The 11,318-nt window shown below is 62.4% G+C and overlaps 1 protein-coding gene across 1 annotated transcript; it reads left to right on the plus strand.

The window, feature by feature from the left end:
• Nucleotides 1-280: 280 nt before the first annotated feature.
• SIPA1 (signal-induced proliferation-associated 1) lies at nt 281-11,020 on the plus strand. The gene is made up of 16 exons (XM_072789903.1): nt 281-375; nt 2,687-3,447; nt 4,159-4,286; nt 4,373-4,549; nt 5,623-5,797; nt 6,467-6,570; nt 6,830-6,987; nt 7,068-7,683; nt 7,867-8,141; nt 9,283-9,504; nt 9,619-9,730; nt 9,826-9,934; nt 10,026-10,127; nt 10,221-10,275; nt 10,473-10,551; nt 10,642-11,020. Exons 2-16 carry the CDS (start codon nt 2,775-2,777, stop codon nt 10,786-10,788), a joined length of 3,132 nt encoding a protein of 1,043 aa, XP_072646004.1. The 5' UTR covers nt 281-375; nt 2,687-2,774; the 3' UTR covers nt 10,789-11,020.
• The last annotated feature ends 298 nt before the right edge of the window (nt 11,021-11,318 follow it).

Consider the following 11,318-nt stretch of genomic DNA (forward strand, 5'->3'; position numbering starts at 1 on the left):
CACCTGCTCTGTGCTGGCCGGTGCGGGGTGGAGGGGTGTGAGGGAAGGGGCTGCTAAACACTAGGAATCCTGCTGTAGCCCTCCCAGTTGGTCTGGAAGGCAGGTCTACGTTTTTGCGTTTCTCAGCCGACGCAGGGGACCCAACCGCGCGCTGCACTGGGCCTGGCTCGGTTCTCTTGCCCGAGTGCGCCTGGTCTGCAGTCCCCGCCCTCGGGGCTTCCCGCCGCAGACTGCTCCCAGGCCGGCCCCGCCCCCTCCGCGCGGCCCCGCCCCCCGACGAGCCCCGCCCCCGAGGCGGAGCCGGTGCTGGAGCAGCAGCGGGAGAGGCAGCGGGACCCCAGCGCGGGAGGAGGCCACCAGGCGGGAGCCCCAGAGGTACCGGCGGGAGCGGGGGAGTGGAAGCACCGCGGTCGGGCCGGACAGGGGAAAAGGCTTGGCGTGGGCCCGGGGGGTGGATGTGTGGAAGGGGGTTCCTAGCCGCGTTCGCCGCCTGCACCCTCCTAACCTCTGGGCTCCAGCTCCAGTTCCGAGTCAGCGCGTCCACTCCCCTGAGTCCGACCGGCGGCCCCCACTTCTCGGCGTGACCGCCCGGCCCGGTCCGGCCAGTGTGCGGGCGATTGGATGAGGCGGTCCCTGACTCCTCTGGGCGGCGCTGGCGGCTGCCCCTAATGCCGGCCGTGTGTGGGACGACCCCGCTGTCCCGGCGCTCCCCTTGTCGCGAGGCGGCCTCCTCCCCAGCCTTTGCGCGCCGGCCCCTAGTCTCGGGCCTGGCCTGGGAGGAAACATCTGTCGCACCCCCTGGCAGCAGAAATGGGGTCATGACCTCCAGATGTGCTGGGAAGCATCCAGCGCCTCCTCCTGGGGCAGCCAGGCCTTCCGGATCTGTGGGGGCGGGGCCGGCCCTCTCCCCCCAGTGACACAGGCTGAGAGGAATGTCCCGGCCTCAATGGACCCTGTGTGAGGCTGCCGGGTGGGGGGCAGAGCTCAAGAACACCCCCCAAGGCAGGGCCAGAGCCCAGCATTGGGCCGGAACAAGAGGCAGCTCATGGGCTGTGCACACACACATAGGCAGAGCTCAGCCCACACAGAGCAGAGGCCCACTCGGCTTCCCTCTCATGTCCCCTCCCACCCCAACACACACATCACAGCCCAGGCCGAAGAGCTCGGCCCATGGAGCGAGCGCCTGCCTCACCACCACGTCCTTAACACATGGTCAGCTTTACACTCTTGAACCTTCTTGCGGTCTCCCCATGGTGTTGGGAAAGGGCAGAAGGATTAACCCCATTTTAGAGATGAGAGAACAGAGGCTCCGGGTCCGTGGCAAAGACGGGACTCTTTCTTCTAAGAGAAACGGGAGGAGGCACTCCAAGCTTCCTGGAGGCCCACACTTGCTTGGTCCTGGAGCTTTAGATGAGGGGTACACGGAGCCCCTGCCCCCACCCTGTCCTACCCCAGCCACTCACAGTGTCACTGGAGGATGCATGAAGACCTGCCAGCAGTTGTCTGTGTTCTTAGTGGAGCGTCCCACATCCCTTCCCTGCCTGCCCACACCTGCTGGGGTTCACTTGGGGTGGCTTCCCCTCACTTTCTCACACTACCCTTTGCACCTGCCCCTGGTCGCGACATTTCCGCATCTAGCAGGTCCCTGGGGCCTTGGGTGTCTCAGTCTTACATCCTGTGAGACTTTGAACCTCAGCCCAACCCCCACTCACCCAGCACCCACAAACAGGAGTGGGCAGGTACTACACTGTTTAGGCCCCAGAGATTGACAGACCCCAGATCCTAGCTGTAACATGGAATTACTTCAGGAGAGAACATCCCCTTTTCTGGACCTCAGTGTGACCCTTTGTCACATGAGGTTCAGCCTTCCCTGTCAGCATCAGTGAGTCCAGGTAGGCAGAGGACCCGTGGGTCCCAGTTCCTGCAAAGGGGCTCCAGCCTTGTGACCCCTCCCCCTGCCGCCAGGCATGGCCACAGTAGCTTGCAGAGAGTGAGCCTGGGCCTGTCCTTTAGGTCAGGGTGATGGGTCCCATGACTGAGCTGGTGTGACCCCAACACCTTCCTCAGGATAAGGGGCCGGGCTCAGAGCTGGGGCCACTTCCTGTGCTGAAGGAAGTCCTCTTGCCGTTTCTGTTGCCCTGCCAGTGTCCCCTGGGAACCCCTGTGTCCTTGAGGTATTGGAGTCAGAGGGCCAGGGCACCGAGATCCAGCTTCTGGGTGCCCAGCTCCTCAGGGACCCTGGAGGAAGTGGGAGGGGCAAGTCTCTGGGGACAGGACGTCCTCCCTTTGTCAAGCGGGCAGGACCCAGACACCAGTGGCCCCATGGACAGATCATCTGTCCAACTGGGCCAGGACTTGGTGGGGACCCTTATTCTGGTCCCAGGCCAAAGCCGAGGTGTGTGAGTAGGAACCGAGGGAGCCCGGCAGCCCCAGGGCCACCCAGGTTCCCAGATCCCCAGGGCTAAGGCGAGGACAGCCCAGTCCCCAGCCCTGCCCAGCACTCCGTGGAGGAGGGGGCTGGAAACCTCAGCCTTAGGCAGACAAGGAAGTGGCCAGGAAAGCGGAAGCGGCTTTGATGGTCGCGGAGGGGGCCGGAAGCCACCCTGTGCGTGGTGGAGGACCAGGCTGGTGGCCCGGGTTCCTGTTTTCTCCCCAGGCCCCTCTGAGCAGCCCCCTCCTCCCTCAGGGCAGGAGCTGGCCTGCCACTCGGGCACCGACCACCTGTGCCCGCCAATGCGACCCGGCCCCCGGCGAGCCAGGCCCACGGCACGCCCATGTGGGCTGGCGGTGTGGGGAGCCCGCGGCGGGGCGCCGCCCCTGCGCCCACTGATGACCTCTTCGCCCGCAAGCTACGCCAGCCGGCCCGGCCCCCGCTGACCCCGCACACCTTTGAGCCACGGCCAGCCCGGGGCCCGCTCCTCCGCAGCGGCAGCGACGCTGGCGAGGCCCGGCCCCCCACACCGGCCAGCCCCCGCGCCCGTGCCCACAGCCACGAGGAGGCCGGCCGCCCCGCCGCCGGCCCTACCCGGCTCTTCACTGACCCGCTGGCCCTGCTGGGGCTGCCAGCCGAGGAGCCAGAGCCCGCCTTCCCGCCAGTGCCTGAGCCCCACTGGTTTGCCCACTATGATGTGCAGAGTCTGCTCTTTGACTGGGCTCCGAGGCCGCGGGGGACGGGGGGCCATGCAGAGTCCGCCTCTGGGACTCTGGCCTCTGCCGAGGACCGATCTGCCAGCTCGGACCTACTGCTTGAAGCGCCCGGCTTTGTGAGTGAGCTTGGGGGTGAGGGCGAGCTGGGCCTGGGTGGCGCCGTGGCCCCACCTGTGCCGCCTGCGCTGCCCAATGCGGCCGTGTCCGTTCTGGAGGAGCCGCAGAACCGAACTTCAGCCTACAGCCTGGAGCATGCAGACCTGGGTGCTGGCTACTACCGCAAGTACTTCTATGGCAAAGGTAAGGGGAGGGCTTCCTGGCTGGGCAGCCGTCCCTGTCACCTGAGGAGCACACGGTAGAGCTCATGAGTTGTCCTCTCCCTGTTAAGTTCCCGGCCACATGAAGGATCAGGCTCTGCCTCTGAGGCCAAGGCTGTGCTGCGGAGCCTCGCTTTAACCACCTCCCTAAGTAAGGCCTTTGGCCTCCATCTGATTCATCCTCCTATCCCTGAGGGCTGGGGAGAGATTTCCAATCAACGTTTGTGGGAAGTGAGAACTGAGGCCTGAATACCTCTGCACCTGAGAACCTTGTTCTCGTCAGTGTCCAGAAGGGAGGGTCCAAGACATCCTGCCTCAGAATCTGGGCGTGGCGGGCACGGCCTTGCCAAGGGGGCGAGGCATGGGACCAAGCCTCCTAGGGGAGGATCTAGGCCTGGAAGCAAACAGGCATTGGTCCCCTGCGTCTGGGGCAAGGTGTGATGTGTACAGAGCCGCCAAGGCGGCTAGGCGTCGGCTGGAGTGTCAGGGAGCCTGCACGAATAGGGATTTGGCAGCAGAGGGAATGAGCCTTAGTCTAGGGTCTAGACTAGGTTGATGGTTTAGTCTCAGGAGTCATCACTAGGTGATGAAATGGGGCGTGGGCAGGGTTTAGCAATGGGTGTGGTCGAGCCCCAGTGGGACTCCCAGGGGCGCAGGAGCGGTCATCCACTGCCCTGGCTCCCCTCCTCGTCAGAACACCAGAACTTCTTCGGACTGGACGAGGCCCTGGGTCCGGTGGCAGTGAGCCTGCGGCGGGAGGAGAAGGAAGGCAGCGGAGGGGGCACTCTGCACAGCTATCGAATCATTGTGCGGACCACACAGGTGGGCCGGGGTCATGGGATCAGACCGCGGATTGCCTCCTCGGAAACCTGTATGGATTCTGAGGGTCCCTACATTCCCCTCCTCAGCTCCGGACCCTCCGCGGCACCATCTCTGAGGATGTGCTGCCGCCGGGGCCCCCAAGGGGCCTGTCCCCTAGAAAGCTTCTGGAGCACGTGGCTCCGCGGCTGAGCCTGACCTGCCTGCGCCTGGGCTCAGCGTCTCCGAAGGTGCCACGCACGCTACTCACTCTGGATGAACAAGTAGTGAGTAGCCAGTGTCCCCCCACCCCCACCCTCAGCTTAACGGCTATACCTGGTTGCCATCCAGCTTGTCCAGATGGGGAGCACTGGGGAGCCATGGAAAATATGAGAGGCAGAGCAGCCCTCTGGTTGTAGTATGGGAGCCAGACTGGAGGAGCAGGGAGGCCAGGCCAAAGGCTGTTGCATTCATCCAGGCCAGACCTGGTGGTGATGATGGCAGAAGTGAAGAGGAGGTGACAGTCCAGGGATAGATAGGTGGGATGGGAGGATCCAGTGAGAAGATGAGGTGCCAAGGTGAGGAAAGGACATCTGGGCAGCTGGAGAAGGGTGTCTGGAGCTCAGAAGAAAGGTGTGGGCTGGGGGCAGAGACTGGAGTGTGTTCCCATGGAGGCAGCTCTTGCAGTCACTGAGGGCGAAGACTGTGGTAGAGAAGAGGCCCAGGCCTGAGACAACAGGGTCGCTAGGGGCTCAGGCAAAGTAAAGTTCCAGCTCCCTATGGTGAGAGTGTGCCAGGATGAAGCCATGCTGTGGGCCCTCAGGGGAAGCTGGGGTTTAGGAGCTGGAGTGGAAGTGGGGCTGCAGGGCTTAGGAGGGATGAAATGAAAGCAGGGGCTGTGCTGTAGACAGGGCCAGAGCCAGAGGGGCCAGAGCACCTAGAGCTGTGCGTGATTGACCCCAGATGAAAAGAAGCCAAAGGAGCCGGGCGCAGGGTGAGCCGAGATGGTACAGGGTCAAGGCCTCCAGGGGCTGGGCTGGGGGTGCCGGGATTCCAGGGAGGGAAGGACAGGCTAGCCTTGAGATAAAGAGGGTGACAATGTGAACATTTATTGGGATTCAGGATCCTTTCCACCAATCACCTCCACTGTGATCATGTGAGAACTGACCGCCTCCCAGTCCCTTCCCACCTGTGACTTCACTACCTTCCTGAGCACTGGGAGCAGGCATCTTAGGAGTAGAGACCCAGAGGCAGCATAGGGAGGGTGATGCTCAGGGCCCTGCACAGAGATAGCACAGCCACCCTGGGCATCCCCAGAAGCTGTGGGTACAGGGCCTTCTGACTGTGCCCTCCCCTGCAGCTAAGCTTCCAGCGCAAGGTGGGCATCTTGTACTGCCGCGCGGGCCAGGGCTCGGAGGAGGAGATGTACAACAACCAGGAGGCGGGACCGGCCTTCATGCAGTTTCTCACCCTGCTGGGCGACGTGGTGCGGCTCAAAGGCTTTGAGAGCTACAGGGCCCAGCTGGACACCAAAAGTGAGGCCCAGGGGCTGGGGAGTGGGGCAGACCCGTGCCGAGGGGCAGACAGCCTCCATGAGAACCAACTGCCTTGTCATTTCTCTGTCCCGCATTGTCCCGGGCCTGGGGCTGGGGTTGGAGAGCTCTTTGGGTAGGCTGAGGACGCGGGTCAAAGGCCAAGCAAGCCATAGGCTGGAAGGAGCAACTAGGGTGGTGCCCCTGCTGCCTGAGCTGCAGCCAAGGGGGTTTTGCGGGCACCACGCCTGCCCCTCAAATACACATATTCCACCAGCTCAGCTTCCTGGGGAGCGCCCCTGCCTCCCTGGTTGGAAGGGCCCCAGGGCCCCTTCTGGAGCACCGGTCTTGCCTCCCACTCTCAGCAGCTCCACACATGCTGGTGCCTGGGCCAATATCCATCCTCTCCTGGGACTTCCACCCCCTCATCCCTCATAGCAGGCCATTCCTCATTGGGTCATCATTCTCTCTCAGCAACCCCATGACCGGAGCCTGGAGGCCGGAGCCTGGTGGGGAGGGAAAGGGAGCAGCCAAATCTGAGGCCCTTAGACTTCAGGGCCTGGTGGCGTGAAGGGGTAGCCCATCTGTTGGTTGGGGTCATAGGAGCTCCAGACTGCAGGTAGAGATGGCAAGTTCAAGCAGATCCCCCCTCCTCTCCCTCTGCGGCCACAGCGGATTCCACAGGCACGCACTCCCTCTATACCACATACCAGGACCACGAGATCATGTTCCACGTGTCCACGATGCTGCCTTACACCCCCAATAACCAGCAGCAGGTGTGAGGGGGCAACGATGGGGCTGGGGGAATGCCAAGGGCTTCTGGGGGACCAGGGAGAGGTATTGTGGGGGCGGGGGCATTTGAACCTTGGCCTAAGTTCTCCTAAGCTTTAACAACCCTCCCCAAAGACAAACACCCAGGCTTCACCAGGGGCAGGTCGGGGAGCCACTGATACCCAGGCTCTGCCCTGACTGAATGAGGAGGGGCCTGGGGGACAGACAGGTCCAGCTTACATCCCCCACCGTTCTAACTCCCAGCTCCTGCGCAAACGCCACATTGGGAATGACATCGTGACGATCGTGTTCCAGGAACCTGACAGCAAGCCCTTCTGCCCTACCACCATCCGCTCGCACTTCCAGCACGTGTTCCTAGTGGTGCGGGCTCACGCACCCTGCACTCCGCACACCTCCTACAGGTGGGTGCCTAAGTGCTCCTGGTTCTGCCGCTGTCAGGGATCCTCCCAGTTGCCCCTAATTCCCGCCTCCCTCCCCCCAGGGTGGCCGTGAGCCGCACCCAGGACACCCCGGCCTTTGGGCCAGCTCTGCCCCAGGGCGGAGGCCCCTTTGCCGCCAATGCCGACTTCCGTGCCTTCCTGCTGGCCAAGGCGCTCAACGGCGAGCAGGCAGCAGGCCACGCACGCCAGTTCCACGCCATGGCCACGCGCACGCGTCAGCAGTACCTGCAGGAGCTGGCCACCAACGAAGTGACCACGACGTCCCTGGACTCGGCTTCGCGCTTCGGCCTGCCCTCCCTAGGCGGGAGGCGGCGGGCGCCCCCTCGGGGCCTGGGGGCCGAGCTGCAGGCGGCGGGGGCTCTGGTGTGGGGCGTGCGAGCTGCGCCTGGGGCGCGGGGCGCGGCGGGGGCCGGGGCCGAGGCCGGCGGGCTGGACGACGCCGAGGTGCCCTGCCTGCTGGGCGTCTCGGCTGAGGCGCTGGTGCTGGTGGCGCCGCGCGACGGCCGCGTCGTCTTCAACTGCGCCTGTCGCGACGTGCTGGCCTGGACCTTCTCCGAGCAGCGGCTCGACCTGTACCACGGCCGCGGGGAGGCGATCACACTGCGGTTCGACGGGGCCCCCGGCCAAGCCGTGGGCGAGGTGGTCACGCGCCTGCAGGTGAGGCCCCGCGGTGGGGGCGATAGGGCGGTAGGCGATCCGGGCCGGCCCGCGCTTGGCCAAGCTGGGAAGGGGGAGGGGGCCCGGGGCAAGTGGCGCTCTGAGCCCCAGGAGGCCCCTCTGCCTGGGACCCCGCGGGGGGCGGGGGGCTGGCGCGCCCCGCTCACGCCCCGCCGGCCCTAGGTGGTGAGCCGAGGCTGCGAGACCCGCGAGCTGGCGCTGCCCCGCGACGGCCAAGGCCGCCTGGGCTTCGAGGTGGACGCCGAGGGCTTCGTCACACACGTGGAGCGCTTCACGTTCGCAGAGACCGCGGGGCTGCGGCCCGGGGCGCGCCTGCTGCGCGTGTGCGGCCAGACGCTGCCCACGCTGGGCCCCGAGGGGGCTGCCCGGCTGCTGCGCTCGGCGCCCAAGGTCTGCGTCACCGTCCTGCCCCCCGACGAGAGCGGCCGGCCCCGCAGGTCAGGGCGGGGACGCGGGGAGGTGGGAGGAGCAGGCAGCGGGCCCCCCGGAGCCTGTGCCTCCCGCGTGGCCATGAGCGTTCGCCCGAGAATACACGATCCCATGAGGAAGGCTCGCCTCCTCGGGAGAACCCCGCGTCTCTTAATCTGAGTCACATACGTGGAGTGAAGCCAATTGAGCAGGCTGTCTTCACTGCTCATTATTTAACAGCAGCCCTAACTTTTTTTTTAAGTTTAAAAAAATTATTTAGAGAGAGTGAGAGAGCGGGAGCAGGGGGAAGGGCAGAGGCAAAGGAGAGAGCCTCAAGCTGACTTCAGGCTCAGCTGAGTGCAGAGTCCACGCCAGCTGGATCCCGACCCAGAGATCACGCCCCGAGTCAAAAATCAAGACTCAGATGCTCAACAGACTGAGCCACCCAGGCGCCCCTACAACCCATCTTTTTTTTTTTTTTTAAAGGATTATCCACAGAACATACATGATTAATGACTTGCTGCCTTAAGCCAGTATATGTGAACTTTCTCTGTAAAGGGCCAGATAGTAAATATTTAGGTTTTCTGGGCTATCTGGTCTGTGCTACAGCTACACAGCTCTGCTGTAGCACAAAAGCATCCCTAGATGATTGGTAAATGCAGGAGTTGTCTTTATTCCACTAAAACTATTCGTGGACACTGAAATTTGAATTTTATTGATTTTCACATGTCATGAAATATCCTTTTTATTTCTTTCAACTATTTAACAATGTACAAACCACTCTTGGCTCACAGGAGTACAAAAATAGGCATAGCTGCTAAAACAGAAAAAGGCACAGGCTGGATTTGGTTCCCAGGCAGGTTTTAGATCTCTATACTAAGTGATTTACCTGTGTTATTATTGAAAGCTTCACAGCAAGCTATAAATCTACTCTTATCCCCATTTCACAGATGGAGAAATCAATGTTTGGAGTGAGTTGCCCAGGATACACAGGGGCAGCACTGGGTCTGGAAAAATAGCTAGTAGTCAGGCAAACATTTTCCATTGTTAGGGAGTTTGGAGAGTTCTCCTCCTGGAAGTGAGCCTCAGGCGCATTTGGGAGTAGGTTTGGAGATGCAGGACACTGGTGACTGGGGGTTCCTGCCTGACACTGCCCATTCCTCCCCGCAGGAGCTTTTCGGAGCTGTACACGCTATCTCTGCAGGAGCCCAGCCGGCGGGGGGCCCCAGAGCCGGTGCAGGATGAGGCCCTGGGGGTGGTGACCCTGCTGCCCAACACAAAGCAGCTGCTGGAAGTGTGCCTGCACGATGGTGGCATTCCCACAGGGCCTGGGGATCTGGCTGAAGAGAGGACTGAGTTCCTGCACAGCCAGAACTCACCATCACCCCACAGGTGCCGTCTTTCGGCCTTCCCTCTTCAGCCCGGTGAGGCTGGACAGGCACGGTCTGTAAAGACCAGAGCCATGGGGTGCAGCTTCTCTTGCTGAGCTATCTCTGCTCTCCCCAGCTCCCTGTCAGACGAGGCCCCAGTCCTGCCAAACACCACCCCAGACCTCCTCCTGGCCGCCACAGCCAAGCCGGCAGTACCCAGTATTGGCAGAGAGACATCCCCCACCCAGGTAAGCAGAAACAGGACTCTGGAGCCCAAAGAACAGGGGTGGGCACAGTGGTGATGGTGGACATCACTGCATCCATACTCATTAATACCGTCCAGGATGGGCCAGACAGCTCCAGTGGTTGTGAGGAGAGTGGACACCCGGCCCCCGAGCTGAGGGCCTCCTTCCTTCCACGAACCTTGTCTCTGCAGAACTCCATCAGCAAAAGTGAGTCTCAAGCAAGGTGGGGTATGGGGGTGGGGGCTCAGAGGAGCTGGCTTGGGCTTCCCTGGCTGAGCCCACCTCCTTGTGCCCATAGTCATATCCGAGGCGGGCAGTGAGACCCTGGAAGACGAGTGGCAGTCCATCTCGGAGATCGCCTCCTCTTGCAACACCATCCTGGAGTCACTGTCTCGGGATGGTAAGGCACGAGGCACTGGGGGTCAGAGCCAGGATAGGGTAGGGCTCTTTCTCCTTTTACCTACCTGCTCTAATGATCGCTGTCTCCCCACAGGACAGCCCATCCCAGAGAGTGGAGATGTGAAGGAAACTCCAAAGTCTGATGCTGAGTAAGCCTCCCTGTGGTGATCTAGCCCCTTCACTGTGCCCATGTGACCATACACGAGTTAAGCACTGTCCCAGGCAGGGCTCTGCCTTCCCCCATATACAAGTCTGCAAACGCGCCCATCTCATTTAAGTGGGCCTGGGAGCCAGCCAGAGGTACTGCTGCCGACCTGGTCCCATGACCTGACCCTTATGTCCTCAGGCCAGAATCTGGGAGCCTGTCCGAGAAGGTCTCTCACCTGGAGTCCATGCTCTGGAAGCTGCAGGAAGACCTGGAGAAGGTGACAGGGTGGGCTGGGGGTCGGCAGGGAATTACAGGGCTGCCCTGGGAAAGGAGCCAGCGCTCTGACACACGCCTTCCACCACCCCAGGAGAAGGCAGACAGGGCAGCCCTGGAGGAGGAAGTGCGGAGCCTGCGGCACAACAACCAGAGACTGCAGGCGGAGTCGGAGAGCGCAGCCACCCGCTTGCTCCTGGCCTCCAAGCAGCTGGGCTCACCCACCACCGACCCGGTCTGAGCTGTCTGGCCCAGCTGCAGCCTGGCCACGGACCTGCTTGAAACTGCTCAGGTCATCAGGATACCTGGGCCCCCTGGGGCCCTGGGCCCTCCTCAGGAACTCTCTCTTAGCACTGCCCCCCAACTCCCCCGCTGGATACTTGGTGGTGAAGTTGCCCTTCCCCCATCCTTTGTGTGTAAATATTCTGTGGAGAAAAGGGGACTTCAGGGAGTAAAGAAGCCACTACTCTGTGTCTGTGCGGGTGTTCATGACATGACTAGGGGGAGAGGTTTTGCCCCCAGAGGCTCCAGCCAAGTCCCCAGGACCACTCAGGACAGGCCTTTGGAACACTGGCTCGGGGTTAGGTTGGCACTCACTGAGGGCTTCTCGGGTGCTAGGCCACCCGTTGGCTTCTCTCACAAACACTGGTCTGTTGGGAAGCAGATGGTCACATCCCACACCTATTCTGCATTGTCGGGGGAGCCAGCCCCAGCTAGGCCCTTTTCCTGGAACCAAACGTGAGGGATGGAGATCAGGGGCAGAGGAACAGA

This window comes from Canis lupus, chromosome 21 (assembly GCF_048164855.1).
Source record: "Canis lupus baileyi chromosome 21, mCanLup2.hap1, whole genome shotgun sequence".
In the NCBI taxonomy this organism is placed as follows: domain Eukaryota; kingdom Metazoa; phylum Chordata; class Mammalia; order Carnivora; family Canidae; genus Canis; species Canis lupus.

What these genes read in the sequence shown, in the direction of transcription:
- SIPA1 (XM_072789903.1), top strand. Translation starts at nt 2,775, where the DNA reads ATGTGGGCTGGCGGTGTGGGGAGCCCGCGGCGGGGCGCCGCCCCTGCG. An exon ending in TCATTGTGCGGACCACACAG is followed by an intron (nt 4,287 to 4,372) that starts GTGGGCCGGGGT and finishes TCCCCTCCTCAG; the next exon opens with CTCCGGACCCTCCGCGGCAC. An exon ending in GGAGTCACTGTCTCGGGATG is followed by an intron (nt 10,128 to 10,220) that starts GTAAGGCACGAG and finishes GTCTCCCCACAG; the next exon opens with GACAGCCCATCCCAGAGAGT.